Genomic DNA, 14,793 nt, shown 5'->3' with positions numbered 1-14,793 from the left:
TCCTCTCCAGTGACTCATAACCCTCTCCACATCCCTGATTCATGCCCCACTGCGTCACATACTGTCAGCTATATGCTTCAGATACTTTGCAGCAGACTATTTTCGTTCTTTAATTAATTGATCTTTGTCATACGTTGAAAGAACATGCTTTTGGACTTTTCCTAATTAGGCTTCCTTGCTCCCTGTCAATTACTTGTTCATGGGGACATTTTTGTTATATAATAGCCCGTGTCCCTAAAGAAGGCCGATATGTCAAATCTTCATGGCATGCAAGCTTGTGGGCACTGACAGGAAAATCAGTGGTATCTAATGTGAGAAATAATCTGTTTTCTAAGTGTGTAGATTAGTTAATGGGTTGGATTATTAAACATGCGATGAAACGCAGTCAACCACAAGGTGACATAATATAACGTATCTGTTAACCCTTATTTTGGAATGACATTTAAATATGAAAAGATGAAGGGATTGTCCTTTGCTTGCTTTGCTAACCCACATTGTGAACAACAGCAAGTTAAGGTAGAGTTGGTGAACTGGACTGACAGGTTATGCACAAAGAAGCTATCTCACATGATTTACTGTAACACGCAGTCCAGGGTTTGGGTTAAAGTGTGTGGCCCTGTCTTTGTGTCTGTGTGTGGGGTGGGGTGAGTGTGGGGATGCACAGGTGTGAGTGTGTGTGTTATCAGACGACTCAGGGTGGCTTATTCAAACACATTTCCACTGAATGGAAGACAATACAGTCAGAGGACAAAAGACAACAAACATAGCCAAGAAGATGCTAAAAGAAACGGACAGAAAAGACAACAATAAAACAAATGCACGGCACGTTTGAGCAGATAGTTGACATAAACTAATGTTCACTGAAATAGAGCAAATGCCACACTGAGGATCCTAAATTTTACATGACAATTCATTAGGAATGGTAATGAAATCTAGTTAGGCAACTGATGCGCATCAGTAAATTAAATGCACTTCCGTCATTAGGCGATTATTGTGAGGGAAAGCCGTCCTCAACAGCATCAGCAATTTCAGCAACATCCTTAGGGCCTCCGTTTTCATGCCATAGATCTAATGTCACACACGCACGCACAAACACACACACACTCACACACACACACACACACACACACACACACACACACACACACACACACACACATATATGCAAGAACAAAAGCAGAAACCATGCCCTTTTGCAAATGAGCTTCAACAATGATTGTGCTGAATGTCTCATTTGAATACGTGTAAATGTGTATCTGGGCAAGCACATGTACACACACACACACACACACACACACACACACACACACACCTTCAGCACTGTAGGACAAAAGGCTGATGGCCTGTGGATGGTGTCACCAGTGCGATCTGCTGATAGGGTCAAACAGAAGCTCCTGAGACAAATGTTATCTGAATGAGTGCACACTGTAGACTCTAGGGGCACAAGGGGGATGACGAAGATTATAATAATAATGCCTGTGCATATGTTTGTGTGTGTGTGTATGTGTGTGTGTGTGTGTGTGTGTGTGTGTGTGTGTGTGTGTGTGTGTGTGTGTGTCTGTGTGTGTGTGTCTGTGTGCGTGCGGATGTATAAGGACAATCACCGAGAGGGGATTGGGCAAAGAGAAACGAAGAAAATACAAATGAGTGCAGTGATAAAGACGATGCGGTATAAATATCTGAGACCACAGGGGGAGAAACCCATCAGTCCAAGAGGGAACCCGCACAGGAGAAACAGGAGAACCAGAAGAGAACCAGAGGGAACAGAGAGGCGAGAACATTAAACGAGAGACTGAATGAAAGCCAGAAGAATCAGAGGAGAAGAATCAAGCACAATCACATCGTTGTTGCTTTATATTCCGTACATACACTATTGAATATAAAGCAAGAGACAGTTTTATATGAGTAACAGTGGAAAGTTCACTCAAGGTAAGACTGAGCCAGCAGTCTCTCCAGATTTCTCTCTGATCACGGTGTTTTTGTCTGACGTTATGGTGAGCCCTCCACCTGTGCATTATGATATTTCAGACATGGCGATCACAGCGAGGATAGTGCTGCTGGCTCTAATCTTGATCCTGAATGCCAGCATGCCATGCCTATGTGTCTACAACAGCGGGGAGTGCTACTTCAACACCAAAGGTTGGCTACAGTGTGTGTATATGTGTGTGTGTGTGTGTGTGCATATTATGTGTGGGTGCACCAGTCCTGCAAGATTGAATGTGCATGCCAGAGTGATTTTGATTGATTTGTTTGCTTTGTCTTGTTTTGTTTTGTTGTTTTGTGTTTTGTTTTGTTTTGCTCTGTCAGGCACCTGTGAGTACATGGGGCAGGTGTATGGAATAGGCGAGAGCTGGATCACCAAGGACTGTTATCAGTGTGTGTGCATGGAGCCGTTTGGAGTCGGATGCTGCGACTAGTGAGTTTGGTGGCCTGCTTTAAAAAAAAAAAAAAAAAAAAAGTACTCAGATTATTATTATGATGATGTGACATGTTTAAAGTGGCTGAACTCTGATCCTTCCCACAGTGGCTCTCAGCCTGTGGACTATCCAGACTGGTGTGAGATCATCCGGAAACCAGACTCCTGCAGCAGCGTGGCGGTGATGAGAGCCAATCACAAGCTGCCCTGTCTGTGGGGGCGGGGCCGCCTCAGGCCAGCTGCAGGCCAGCCATGGAAATCTGACAACGACCCTTTATTCTGAGCTGAGGCACAGGGTGGCAGCACATGAACCGTGTTGATGGTGTATTCAATAAGACAAGGAAATAATAATAAGTTATGAGGATTTTAACTACGGCATAAACAACGACTATAGATCTGGTTGCATTTATAGTTTATAATGCATTTATAATTTTGTGCTTTATTGTCATGACTGAGCTCTTTTACTGTCTGGGCACTCTTGTGCATCTGTGTTTAAAGGATAAATAAAAAGTTATCCCTCTTTTTTCTGTGTTTATCAAGTTTGTAATTCAAGACTGTTGAATTAATATGATCAATCGAATTAGCCACTATCAGAACAAACACAAAGAAATTAAGCAGAGCATAGACAATTATTAATGAAGATGAGCGATGTTGTTGAAGACAGCATGTTAACTTTACTTTGAAAAGGCGGTGTCGCAGGCTTTTGACGTCACGCGTTGGCGCGACGTTAGTTACCTTGTTGATAGTTGGCGTCAAGAAGTTAAAATCAGGAAATGTGAAGTTTTGTTTGACATCCTTGTGTTTTAAATGAACAAGTGGTCCACCCAAAGCACATTAACATGTGGATCCTGAAACCCCTGGACACCGGAGGTAAATTTAAATCGTGATTTAAACTCAAATGGCTCCAGAGTGAGCTAAAGTTAGCCCCGTGTCTCAGCTAGCAAACTTGTAAATACAGTTATGTGCACGTGCAGAAATGTTGATAATATTAACAGAAACACTGGCAGTTGAGTCCACCAGACAACACAGCGCCAGCAGTGAAACATCATTTATTTGAAAACACAGCATCGTGAATAATGTGTGTGTGAGCAGCTCAGAGAGGCTCCATCAGCAGGTACGTAATTGGCCTCCTGTCGCCCTCAGGGGAGCCTCACTACCTCCTACCCGGGAGGGAGTACGTGGTGGGCCGCAAGAGCTGCGACATCCTGCTGCCCAACGACCAGTCCATCAGCAGGGCCCACGGCCAGCTGAGCGCCACCGAGCAGGTGAGGCCGGCCGAGGCTGACGCTCCAAACACGGCTTTATCTGCTTTATGGACCTGGTACACTGGAGGTCCTGTTAGAAACACAGTCTAATCAGTGGATATGTCAGTGTTGTCATGCCGTCACTGTTTTACTAGAGTCATGTTGTAATGAATTAATGATGTTGAGCTACTGTGATACACATAACATAACAGTTCTGTTATCCAAATTAAGTATAAATGGCAAATAACTACTTAAGATCTCTAACAAAATGAGCTCAGAAACCAGGACATATTCAAAATTATTAATATTAAAAATTATAAAGCAATATTTTTCAAAATTGTAATTGTTATGAAGGTCACTGTGATGAACATGTTGGCACATTAATTTGTCCACCAGTGTAATGCAGTGTAATGCGGTACAGCGCTACATAGTACTACATGAGAGTAGCGAATACACTTGAAAAAGATGTATTTGTGATGTTACTCCAGTACACAAGATGGCGCTATTGCACCAGGCTTTCTGAAGATGGACACTAACGGGAACCACAGTACTTGACCCAACTGTAATCACTCTCGTATTCAGTGTTATCAGTATGCTGCTCAAAGCTTTTATAGTTTCAGTGTTAATTGAAATTGAGCTCTGGAGCGAATGAAACAGCAAAATAAACAGAGCAAGCTGGAAAAATATTTGAACACTGTCCAGTGATATACCGCCAATGTCATTTTAATAGCATATGTTTAAATGTCTTTGGGCAGTTGGGGGTTTATGCCTTTGTCGGCTGTCTGTTTATCTATCTAAATGCCCTCCTTTGATATGGCTACAGTAAATATTACTGCTGATCCACATATTTCAGCTCCAGGGACCTGGACTACCACATGATCAGTCATTATCCAACATTCGGACATGAGCTCCAGCCATGGAAATATAATTTCATCTGACTCAGCTCACTGTCCTTTATGGCCCATGACGTTTTTGATTAGATCTGTCATGTGAGGTCAGAGCACATTCTTTAAATGAATAAATATGAAAATAAATACGTTGATTTGTAACCCCTAAAGCTTCCACTTTCTTTTGACTTCATTTTCTGAAGTAACGTAGGGTTTACATAAGTCATAGTGTTATTAATTTGTTGCATATTTAAAACCTTGGCCAGTCATATTTAGATTTTTCCTTTTGTTCATGTTCATTATGTTTTGTAGAGTTCATTTCTGCTGAGGACCCAATTTTTATTATGTTATTATTATTATCCACATCATTTTTTACCATATGCACATGAATAACGGTGTAATGTTTTGGTTTAAAAAATTTGGCACATCTGATATGGTTCTAAAAGTTATTTTGTATTTTTAACACCCAAATTTAATGCAGAACATATTTTGTTTCATCTCTGCCTATTCTTGGTTGCCACTGGACAAAAAGCACCAGGGTTGCTCTCCTATCTAATGGTTAATTAAGGTTTATTTGATTTTCTTACCTCTAGCTATTATCATAGTATCATCATTATGAAGCACTGAACAAGATGAGGTGTGGTTTGTTTGTTTGTTTGTTTGTTGGTTGGACTGACAAATTCCTGGTGTGATTACTCCTCCTAGGCCTTGACTCTGAAGGACAGCTCCAAGTACGGCACATTTGTCAACGGCCAGCGTTTGTCAGAGAACGAAACAAAAAACTTGCAGGCAGGGGACAATGTCACATTTGGGGTTTTCCAAAGCAAATTCAGGTATGTAACTGACACAAGACGTATTCTTGTTTTACTTAAAGAACTTGATTTTTGAATGCCTGAAAATCACTGTATACTGGGAGGCATTCTGTGTGTTTGCAGCCTCACGAGTTTGAGCCTCTCGCACCTTAAACTTGCACCAATTTACAATAAAAACAATAAAAATTGAACTCAGAAAATATTCAATGAGTTATTATGAATGTCATTAAACAGTCGTCCACATTATGCGTCTCCTCCTCTCTCGGCTGCAGAGTGGATTGTGAGAAGATAGTGGTGTGTTCGTCATGTTTGGACAATGATGGCAAGGCATCGCTCTCTCAAGCTCTGTTGCCTTTGGGCGGCAAGTTGGTCAACAACTGGACTCAGGACTGCACTCACCTGGTCATGCCTTCTGTGAAAGTCACCATAAAGGTCAGGACTGGACAGTGTATCCTTATTAGCATTCGTGTTTATATCCCTGAATCGGTGTTAATTTGATTATTATTTCTCAATTAGACTATTTGTGCCCTACTGTGCTGCCGTCCCATTGTGAAACCGGAGTTCTTCACAGAGCTCAGTCGAGCCCTTCAGCAGAAATTACCCCTTCCTAAAGCTGACAGGTAGAGTACAACCCCTCCTCATACACACACACACACACACACACACACACACACACACACATTCCCACTGGGGCTTAAGTGAACATGAGATGATGCACTCAGCCATATACAGCATGTCTCATCTCTGCTGTTCAATGTTTTAAGTTTCATCCCAGTGATCGATGAGCCCAGCTTAAATAGGGAGGAAGTGGACCTTGGAGCAATTCCAGCACGCAAACGTCTCTTTGCAGGGAAAACCTTCCTCTTCCTCAGTGCCAAGCAGGTTTGTTTGCTCTTCTTCTCACTGTTGTGCTTTTTTAAAATAATGGGTAATGGCTTGAGTTTTATTTATAGGAGATATTGTTATGTTGTTATTGTTTGTGAAGCTCCTGATTTATGATTACAAATTGGGCCACTCATGATAAATGTGTGAATTTGATGAGAAAATAATTTTCAGGATTAGAGGCCGTCTGTTTCAGAATGAAGAAATAAACCCTTGTCATAGTCATCATTATCAGCCTGTTTATTATTCAATCATGAGTTCAGGAAATGATGGCGAGTCGGATGATCACATCGTAATCAGAATCATCATCTGGTCGTCAGCTGTCAGACAGCAGATCAGAGACGATGTCGTGCTTCCTCTCTGATTGAAGATGTGCACATCTGTGGATTCACCTGCTGTTGTGTTTGGTTGGAGTGAAAACCTTAATACTCTCAGTCCTCCATCTTTGCCCATCCCTGCAGCAGACCGCGCTGGGAGGCTCAGCGAGACCCAGGACTTCAAATGTGCTTGTTTTTTTCTGTAACATCTCTCAATGGGTGCTCCTGTTCCCACAATTAAAACTCAATTACACAACTGTGAACAATAAGTAAACAATACCTTGTCCACCATATGAGACAATGGCTACTGTTTTAAGGTGTCCCTTCATATTTTCATTTGCTCTTTGGTGTCGGAGTAAATCATCAGCAAAGAAAGCTAGTCTGAGGTATTCCTCATGAAAAGATGCATAAATAAATCTACATACCTTTAGTCCTTTGGTTAATTGTTTACTAGACTTAAGAAGTTAGGAAATGTTTTGTAAAACCCCTTAGACTTCCTTTGTAATTTTACAGGCTTGCATTGATGTGCAAGACTGGTTAAAAATGCAGGTTATAAAAAACTGTGGAAGTTCTTGGACAAATTGCTTGACTATAGATATTTAGGTTTTGGGCGTACTTTCAAAGAAGCACTAGAAATAGAATATGCCGGTCATGTTTCTCCACCATATACTTGTCACGTTGTGGAGAAGAATCCCTCTGCATTTTTCTTGTTGGTTTGCAGGGACAAGTACAACAAAGTAGTCTTTACTGTGCCACACAAAGCAGCATTATAGAATATTCCTTTCATCGCATGCTTTCATAATAGTTGAAATATTCATGAATCACTTACAGTCTTGAGCCTTTCATTAGGGCTTAGGACCCTGTGATTGCCCCCTGATCATCATCTGTCTCAGAGGGTGAGCCCTCAGCTTGAACTAGGACACAACTAAATGAGGGCAAATTCATGTAAGAATTATGTTGTCAGCAGACACACTGTCTTTCTGTAGCCCTCCCTGTCTCTTTCTCTCTGTCTCTATCTTTCTGACCTACTGTGCACACACATTTTATGGTTGTGTAATTGTGCTCCTTTCTTGTTGGCAGCTAAAACGCCTGAGTGCAGCAGTGAGTTTTGGAGGTGGCAGGAGCCAGCTGCTGGAGGAGGGCTCGCAGCCCCAGGGCCTACTTCAGTCTCCACAAAGCTGCGTGGTTGACATAGCAACGGGCAACACCCAAACACTGCTCCCCTCCTCCACCACAGAGTGGGCAAACTCTGTGAAGAAGATAGTACAAGAGTATGCAGAAACACTTGCTCTTCTGTAGAAAAGCGGTTCTAAGAGTTTACCATGATAAGTTAGTAACCCATGTAATATATTCTTCCCACTGACACAGAAAAGGCCTTCGACTCATCACAGAGTCTGAAATTGGATTGGCTGCCATCTATGCGTCCTGTGACAAACATTGCAATCCATCCAGTCTAGTAACAGATACAGGTGGGTGACGCTGACAAATTACAGCCATGGTTGTTGTGTTCTTTTTTTATTATTATTAATTTGTATTAATTTGTTTTTTGTTTTTCTTCGTTTTTGCAGAGTCAGTACAAAAAATGAAACCCAGAATTCCAAGTGCTACACTTTCACAGAATGCCACGGTGGACGAGACTGTTCTGCCGGCAGCATCTCAAAACATCACAGCTTATGTAGTCAACACAGAGACATCACAACGGTACAGATGCATGCACACAGACACAATCCATCTGATGTTGCATTCACAGTTGTGGAGTCTTTGTGACACCTGTTCCTTTTCCAAGAAGTGTGTCTTGATATGTGTCATTTTTTCCATGTCAGGATGGAGACACAGAGTGAGGTAATGGGTGTGACAACAGTAGGTGAGACTCCCGAGAAGAGCCAAAACCGGAACACCAGTCAACTCGGCCAGCCCAAATCCTTAGTTCAGGAGATGGATACCACAAGCAGTGTCACTGATACAGTGAGATTATCAGTCAGCGCTGTAGAGAAAACAGGCTCAGAGTGGAAGAAACCTGAGTCAAAAATACAAGGTATACAGTACAATGTATCAGGATGCATTCATTACACTCAACTGTCTTTTAAATGTACCTCGGGGTGACCTAGCATTTACAGGTAGAACTGTCGATTATTGAAGATTTACAGGAGCTATGACTCCTTCGGGCAAGAATCATGGCAAATTTATACATTAAAATCAGTGTGTTTGCAATTCCAGGTGGAAGGAATACTTATGCCTCTTCCAAGCCATCCCGTCCTGAGGTTAATGGTGGCATGAGGACCTTCCCACAGAGGCAGTCCCCTCAGAAACCAAAAGTCCCTGCACAGGCTTCCCCACAGAAACAGTCCACTCTCACTAGTTTTTTTCAACCAGTTAACAAAAAAAGGTAAATATCTACACTTGAGTTCTTAAAGGATATAATGGAACTTTAGAAAAGAGTATAATGACCCGTGGTCAACTGGACTTTTCCATAAAATCACCCCTCTAATTTATAATAATTTTAAAATGAGCAGATGCACATTTCTATGTGCTCATACGAATGAAATCTGGAAGTACTGAAGATTTTTTTCCCCCCTGTGGTGATGAACCAGTCAACATCACATAGGCTCAGTGCAAGTGGAAATCTTCTGAAATTGCCATAATTTTACAACCAATAATTTCATGTCAGCTTGAGGGCAATTTTTTTTTTTTTCTATTCCCTTTATTCCAGCCACAGACAATGTTGAGCAAGTAAAATTTTTGCCTTGATCCATTCAGTGCAGTGCAGCTCAATTTAAGTCTATGAGGCCAAAACCTGTCGACCATCTTCAGTGCAAAAACCCACTATACTCTGCAGGAAAATATGATATGGTGCTACAAAAGGTTCGCTTTACAAAACTGAGTGGTTGTTGGTCACTGTTGCTAAATTCCCTCTTTGTTAGGATAACTTCCTCAACAACAAGCCACCAAGCCTAATTGGAGCTTACGTGGAGGTATCCCTCCGCCATACAATTGGAAGTTTGGCCGGATCAAGGTGAAAATGGTCCATTGCCTGTGACTTGAATCAAGGGAATGGACTTCAGAAAACCCAAACCTATCCTTTACTGGCTGTGGCTTGGCTTTCTATGTCTATAGGCTTTGGTTGAGAGTCTCTCTAACCCATCTCTCCTTCTGCTACCACCATGTCATCAAGGCCTTTGGAGGATGAGCTCTCTGCTGATATGTCAGAGCCGAAGCGGACTGTTCCAGCATCATTCACCGACCGATATTCATCGACCAGCTCACCCACCTCCAAACAAAAGCCCTCACATTCAGACACATTTCCTGCAGCTACGGCCCAGACTCAGCTGGGGTCAGGAGCTGACCTGTTCGCGAGACAGTCTGAGACTCTGTCAAACAAGGAATCCCACCTTGCCCAGCAGGGACCACAAGGTAGAAAGAGGAAGGAGATGGAAGCAGAGATCCGGATGGAGGAGCTGGAGTCCATAATGTCTATGGATATGGATTATTTAGATGACCAGACCTCTGACGACCAGGGCTGGCAAACACAACCAGCAGAACGTGGCTCAGCCAAACAGAAACAGGCCTTAGATGCTGTGGAAACTCCATCTACAAGTAAGAGACAACGGGTTGACTTGGAAGAGAATGGCAAAGCCAAACAAAAGCCATACAGGGGCATGGAAAAACCGTCAGTATCCAATATAAACCAGAGCCTAGAAGTTGAAGAAGATCTCTCTTCCATCAAGAGACAGCATCTGCACCCTTCAGAAAAGAGACCAACTAATCAGATGCCTGAACCTCCAGAGGCTGAGCTGCAAGCCGATGGAAGTCCGTGGTCACAACATGTTAAAGATGAGGAGATGTCTGCGCTTGTGGTGAGGGTTGCTACTTTATGTCAGTACTGTTTGCTAATGTACTTTTGTCTTTCAGAAAAATCCTCAGCATACAGGAATGTGTTAATTCTTTTAAAATTGGTTGAACTATTATTGTATAAACCACTCTTTGTATTGTTGTAGGATCCAGAACCACTCAATGGAGATCTGTGCCAAAACAAAAGAGAGCAGGAGACCCCTCTGAAGCCCACCACAGTCAAACAGGAATACCCAGTAAGTCCCATCAATAGGCTCTTTGTTTCACTCCCTTTCCTTTCTCTCTTTGGAAAAGCACTGTTAAGAGACCAGCGTGAAGAATGAACCATTGCTGGAAATATGTGAAGCTTAAAAACTTTTTGTCTGAGACGGGCTCGAGACGCAAAGCATTTAGGGTGGAGGATACAGTCGCATGAAGACCAGGTCTCTGTATACTGCATGTGGGTAACCGAGCAAGCAGGATAAGTTTGTTGACAATTTGACTTAAGACCGGTATTTTCTCTTCCTTAAAACAGGGTTGAAATTTCACTGGTTACCACAGCAACAGCTCCTTAAGCTCAAAGCTGCAGAGTTGGCTGGATTATGACTGGGAATTTTTCAACCTTATTTGTGAGCTAATTTCCAGACCAGGCTGCTGCCCATGACGCAGTTATTAAAAATTGACAGCCTTTTAGAAGACGACACTGAGAGCCCTTGGTGTTTGAGAAATACAGGTGTATTCATATAGTTCCACAAAGAGCTAAGCGTATATACACTAAATATTAACACTGGAAAAAATGACATAGGTTTTTATCCATATAAATATAGTTTCAAATAAAGATGTAAAAAATGGAGCCGGTAGCTTGATATGGGGTTAGACTGAAACTGATACAATGAACCACATTTCTATGTGGTATCTGACTGTAATTGGATCTCTGAAGCCAGATATGTAGAGCTGGATCATTTTACCTTGATAGAGATTTGTCATGTAGTCCACAACCCAAAGATATTTAGTTTGCTGTCACAGAGGACTCAATAAAACAGAAAATATTCATATTTAAGAAGCTAGAATCAAAGAGTTTGGAAATTTTCTTCTTAAAAATGAGTTAAAACTATTAATCGATCATCAAAATAGTTGGCGATTAATTTAATATTTGGCAACTAATTGATTATTTGACTAATCTTTGCAGCTGTTCGTTATCCATGTATGAGAGCTGGGGCCCTAGACTCTCTTTCCTCATCTCTCTTTATATGCATGTGTTGTTTTCATATTTGATCCTTATTATCCCTCCCAAAATAAATGCCCTAACCAAAATGCAAAATTATTATGAGCTTGACAGAGTATAGCCTCTCTGTTAGACAGCAGTCCAGCTCCTTGTGTGTTGTTTTGCAGGTGTCTGAAACCGACGAGGACCTTCCTAAAAAGCTGGTGTTGGTGGAGTTCAAGTCTCTCACTGTGACAGCAGCTCCCACAGCCAAACCACAGCAGAGGCAGGGCAACAGCTACTCAAAGAACTTCAAATGCTTCCGCAAGGTCAGACTAACGTGTACTAAATGTCACACTAAAGGAACAGTTCACCCAAAATATAGAAGTGCATAAGTGGGAAGCTGATCCCTAGTGCACTGTATCCATCCAGATGTTTTGTGTGATTTGGTGAGGTTTCCAGTCTGTCGCACCTGAATACAGTGGGGCTGGATGGGTATTGTTTTGTGAAGCTCAAGCCATAAAAAATGCACTTGTGAAAAACTCAACGGCAGCAGCTCTTTCTAAAAACAATTACATGTATGTTCTGCATAATCCACAACCTCGAGGGTAAAGAGATTCACAGGGAACTATTTCTTGCTGCAGAACACTGACAAACTGTGTCTGTCCACCTCTAGTTCATACTGAGCCAATAGATATGGTTAATTTTTTAAAATTTTATTTTGGGTGAACTGTTCAGTTGAACATCATTTGACCAAGCTCCTTGATTATTTGGAGGAAGAACATGTTCTAAATTATGATTATTATTATTTTTTTTTTTTGGAATTTTGTTTTGAAATTGCTAATGATAAATCTTTTGGGCCAGTTGGAGACAACAGTTAAAATTTCTATCAGTTGGGAGACTAAAAGTCTGACTTTCTTTCACTCCACTGCCACATTTTGTGTTGGTCAGCCGCTGCCTCTCCAACTTCACCAAAAACAACAGAAGAAAGTTCGCCTCATTTATCTTTTGCATTTTTTTTTTTTCATATGCATACCCTCGTGTGTACGTGGCAGGTCCCAGTGCCAGGTGCAGGAGCTTCACCCCACATCATTGGAGCTTCTGATCTGCTGGTTCACAACAGAGGGAAGAACTCTGAACTGGATGAATGGCTGAGAGACGCAGCTGAGGTACCCACCACACACACACACACACGCGCGCGCCCCCACCCCCTTTTCGTGTGTTTTTACCCCAGCATTCAAACTCATGCAAAATTGATGTGTTATTTTTCTTTCAGGAGGAGCGTCAAATCAGGCATGAGGAGAGTATAGGAGATGACCTTTTCAGGTGAGGAACTGGGTTTGATTTTTATGTAGCCCCTTATTATTATAGGTTCTGTGCTGGTACAATACCCAACATCAGTTTAATGTATCCAGGGGGCATTAGAGCTGGGCATTTGGGGCCACTATAGCTTGTTGAGTGTTTAACCAATCAGAACTTAGCAATTCCTCCATCACAGCGGTATGAGCGGTTGCCAGGGTAACAGGTGATGTAAGCTGGCGCTGAGGCTGCTGTGTTTTCTTTGGCTAAGCAGAAAAGAGATGGTGTGAGATTGATTTTGTGTGTGTGTGAGAGTGTGTGTGTGTGTATGTCAAGGCTGAGCTGTTTGATCACTGAGTCATCATGCTCAGTCAGTCATGCGTAGCCAGGGAACAGACTCTGCTGCTAAGAAAACAATCCTTTATTTTTTGGGTAGGTCTAAACGGGGCTTCCAGACGTGTTTTATAGGAAGGATGTTTGGTTTGAGCTGTTCAAACACTGTCCGCTTTTTATAACACTTAATTTGGGCTATTTTTAATGTTTGTTCAAAATGCCACTAAGGACATTGAGGAATGATCCACCAGGAATGTTAAAAGCCCAGCATCAGACCTACGTATCTCAACACACTCTCCTGAGTTAAACTATTGTGTGTGTGTGTGTGTGTGTGTGTGTGTGTGTGTGTGTGTGTATGTGTGTGTGTGTGTGTGTGTGTGTGTGTGTGTGTGCGCATGTGCGCGTGTGCGCGTGTGTGTGTGTGTGTGTGTGTGTGTGTTTAGGTACCAACCCACCAAACTGACCAAGAGAAGATGAAACACCTGTTTGAGGTCCTGCAGAGGGAAATCACTTTAAAGGCACATGAAGTATGTCAGACTCCATCTACACGCTTTAAAATGACTCCAGACCACCAGTTAATAGAACTCCCATTGAATAAATTTCAGTTGTAATACAAATTAATGCAGTTTTGAGTTAATCATTGTGATCAGATGAATGGAAACATTAACCACTGACAAATGTTTTATCGTCCTCTTCTCGCTGTTGCTGTTGAGAATATGTGGCAGATATATGTTCTTTTTTTTTCTTTTTTTTTACACTAATTAATCCATTGACAGCAAGCAATGTAAGAAAATATGTTTCATGTTCAGAGATTTTTCTAAAAGTTTTTATTTGTCAATAAAAAATACAGCATACAAAACATTAAAAACCCCTTTCAATTGTACAAGAGAGTGGAGTCAAACTCTACGTGCACAAAGCAGCCATTTCATGGTTTTGAAATAATAACCAAATGCATTCCCTGGTTTTAGCTGTACTAGAAACTGGTAAACCTGGGAAGAAGAGAGGGATTCAAGTGTTACCATTTCTTTCTTATCTCCACTAAACCAACCCATTAGGCACTTGCACAGATCTCAAACTAACCAGAGAAGTAATAACCATGCCAAAACTTATATGTACAGATATCTGAAGCCCACTTTGCCCCTTTATACCCACAGCAAGTGCTAAGTATGAGTTTAAAGTTGTCCTAGGCTTCAGCATGATTTTGTAGCAACAATAGTCTTTTTCCATTTGGGGCAACAGGGTGGCATAGGGAGTAGGGTGATTGGCCTTCAGCCAGAAAATTGGGGTTTAGACCCCTGTGTCAGCAAGCATCCGCTTTACTGAAGTGTCCCTGGGAAAAACACTGAATCCCTACCAGTTCCAGGGGTACTGATCTGACCTGGTGCTCTGATCACCCCATGAGAGGGGCAAGCGGTAAGAGAAAGTCCCTGCACAGGGATCAGTTAAGTTTCACATCACAATACAAAAACCATGAGTTGTGCATGAGTGTCATACACACAAGTTATGCATATGGGAACATGCTCTTTGTAAACGGTGAGTAAATGACAAAAAGAAAGAAAGAAGGAAAGAAG

General features: G+C 41.9%; 2 protein-coding genes across 2 annotated transcripts; both read left to right on the top strand.

Annotated features, from left to right (window-relative positions):
* The first annotated feature begins 1,719 nt into the window (after nt 1–1,719).
* LOC115373979 (prostate-associated microseminoprotein-like) lies at nt 1,720–2,936 on the top strand. Its single transcript, XM_030072656.1, has 4 exons — nt 1,720–1,929; nt 2,029–2,139; nt 2,308–2,416; nt 2,525–2,936. The coding sequence occupies exons 1-4, from the start codon at nt 1,902–1,904 to the stop codon at nt 2,697–2,699; spliced, it is 423 nt and encodes a 140-aa protein (XP_029928516.1). The 5' UTR covers nt 1,720–1,901; the 3' UTR covers nt 2,700–2,936.
* Nucleotides 2,937–3,130: 194 nt separating this feature from the next.
* nbn (nibrin) lies at nt 3,131–13,764 on the top strand. The gene is made up of 17 exons (XM_030072586.1): nt 3,131–3,286; nt 3,560–3,681; nt 5,253–5,380; nt 5,632–5,791; nt 5,876–5,979; nt 6,124–6,241; nt 7,639–7,829; nt 7,927–8,027; nt 8,127–8,259; nt 8,382–8,593; nt 8,776–8,944; nt 9,731–10,412; nt 10,554–10,643; nt 11,779–11,919; nt 12,646–12,759; nt 12,867–12,916; nt 13,666–13,764. The coding sequence occupies exons 1-17, from the start codon at nt 3,256–3,258 to the stop codon at nt 13,697–13,699; spliced, it is 2,580 nt and encodes an 859-aa protein (XP_029928446.1). The 5' UTR covers nt 3,131–3,255; the 3' UTR covers nt 13,700–13,764.
* The last annotated feature ends 1,029 nt before the right edge of the window (nt 13,765–14,793 follow it).

Source organism: Myripristis murdjan, chromosome 16 (assembly GCF_902150065.1).
Source record: "Myripristis murdjan chromosome 16, fMyrMur1.1, whole genome shotgun sequence".
In the NCBI taxonomy this organism is placed as follows: domain Eukaryota; kingdom Metazoa; phylum Chordata; class Actinopteri; order Holocentriformes; family Holocentridae; genus Myripristis; species Myripristis murdjan.
Note: the sequence above shows the minus strand (reverse complement) of the source record. Positions and strands in the feature narration are given on the sequence as shown.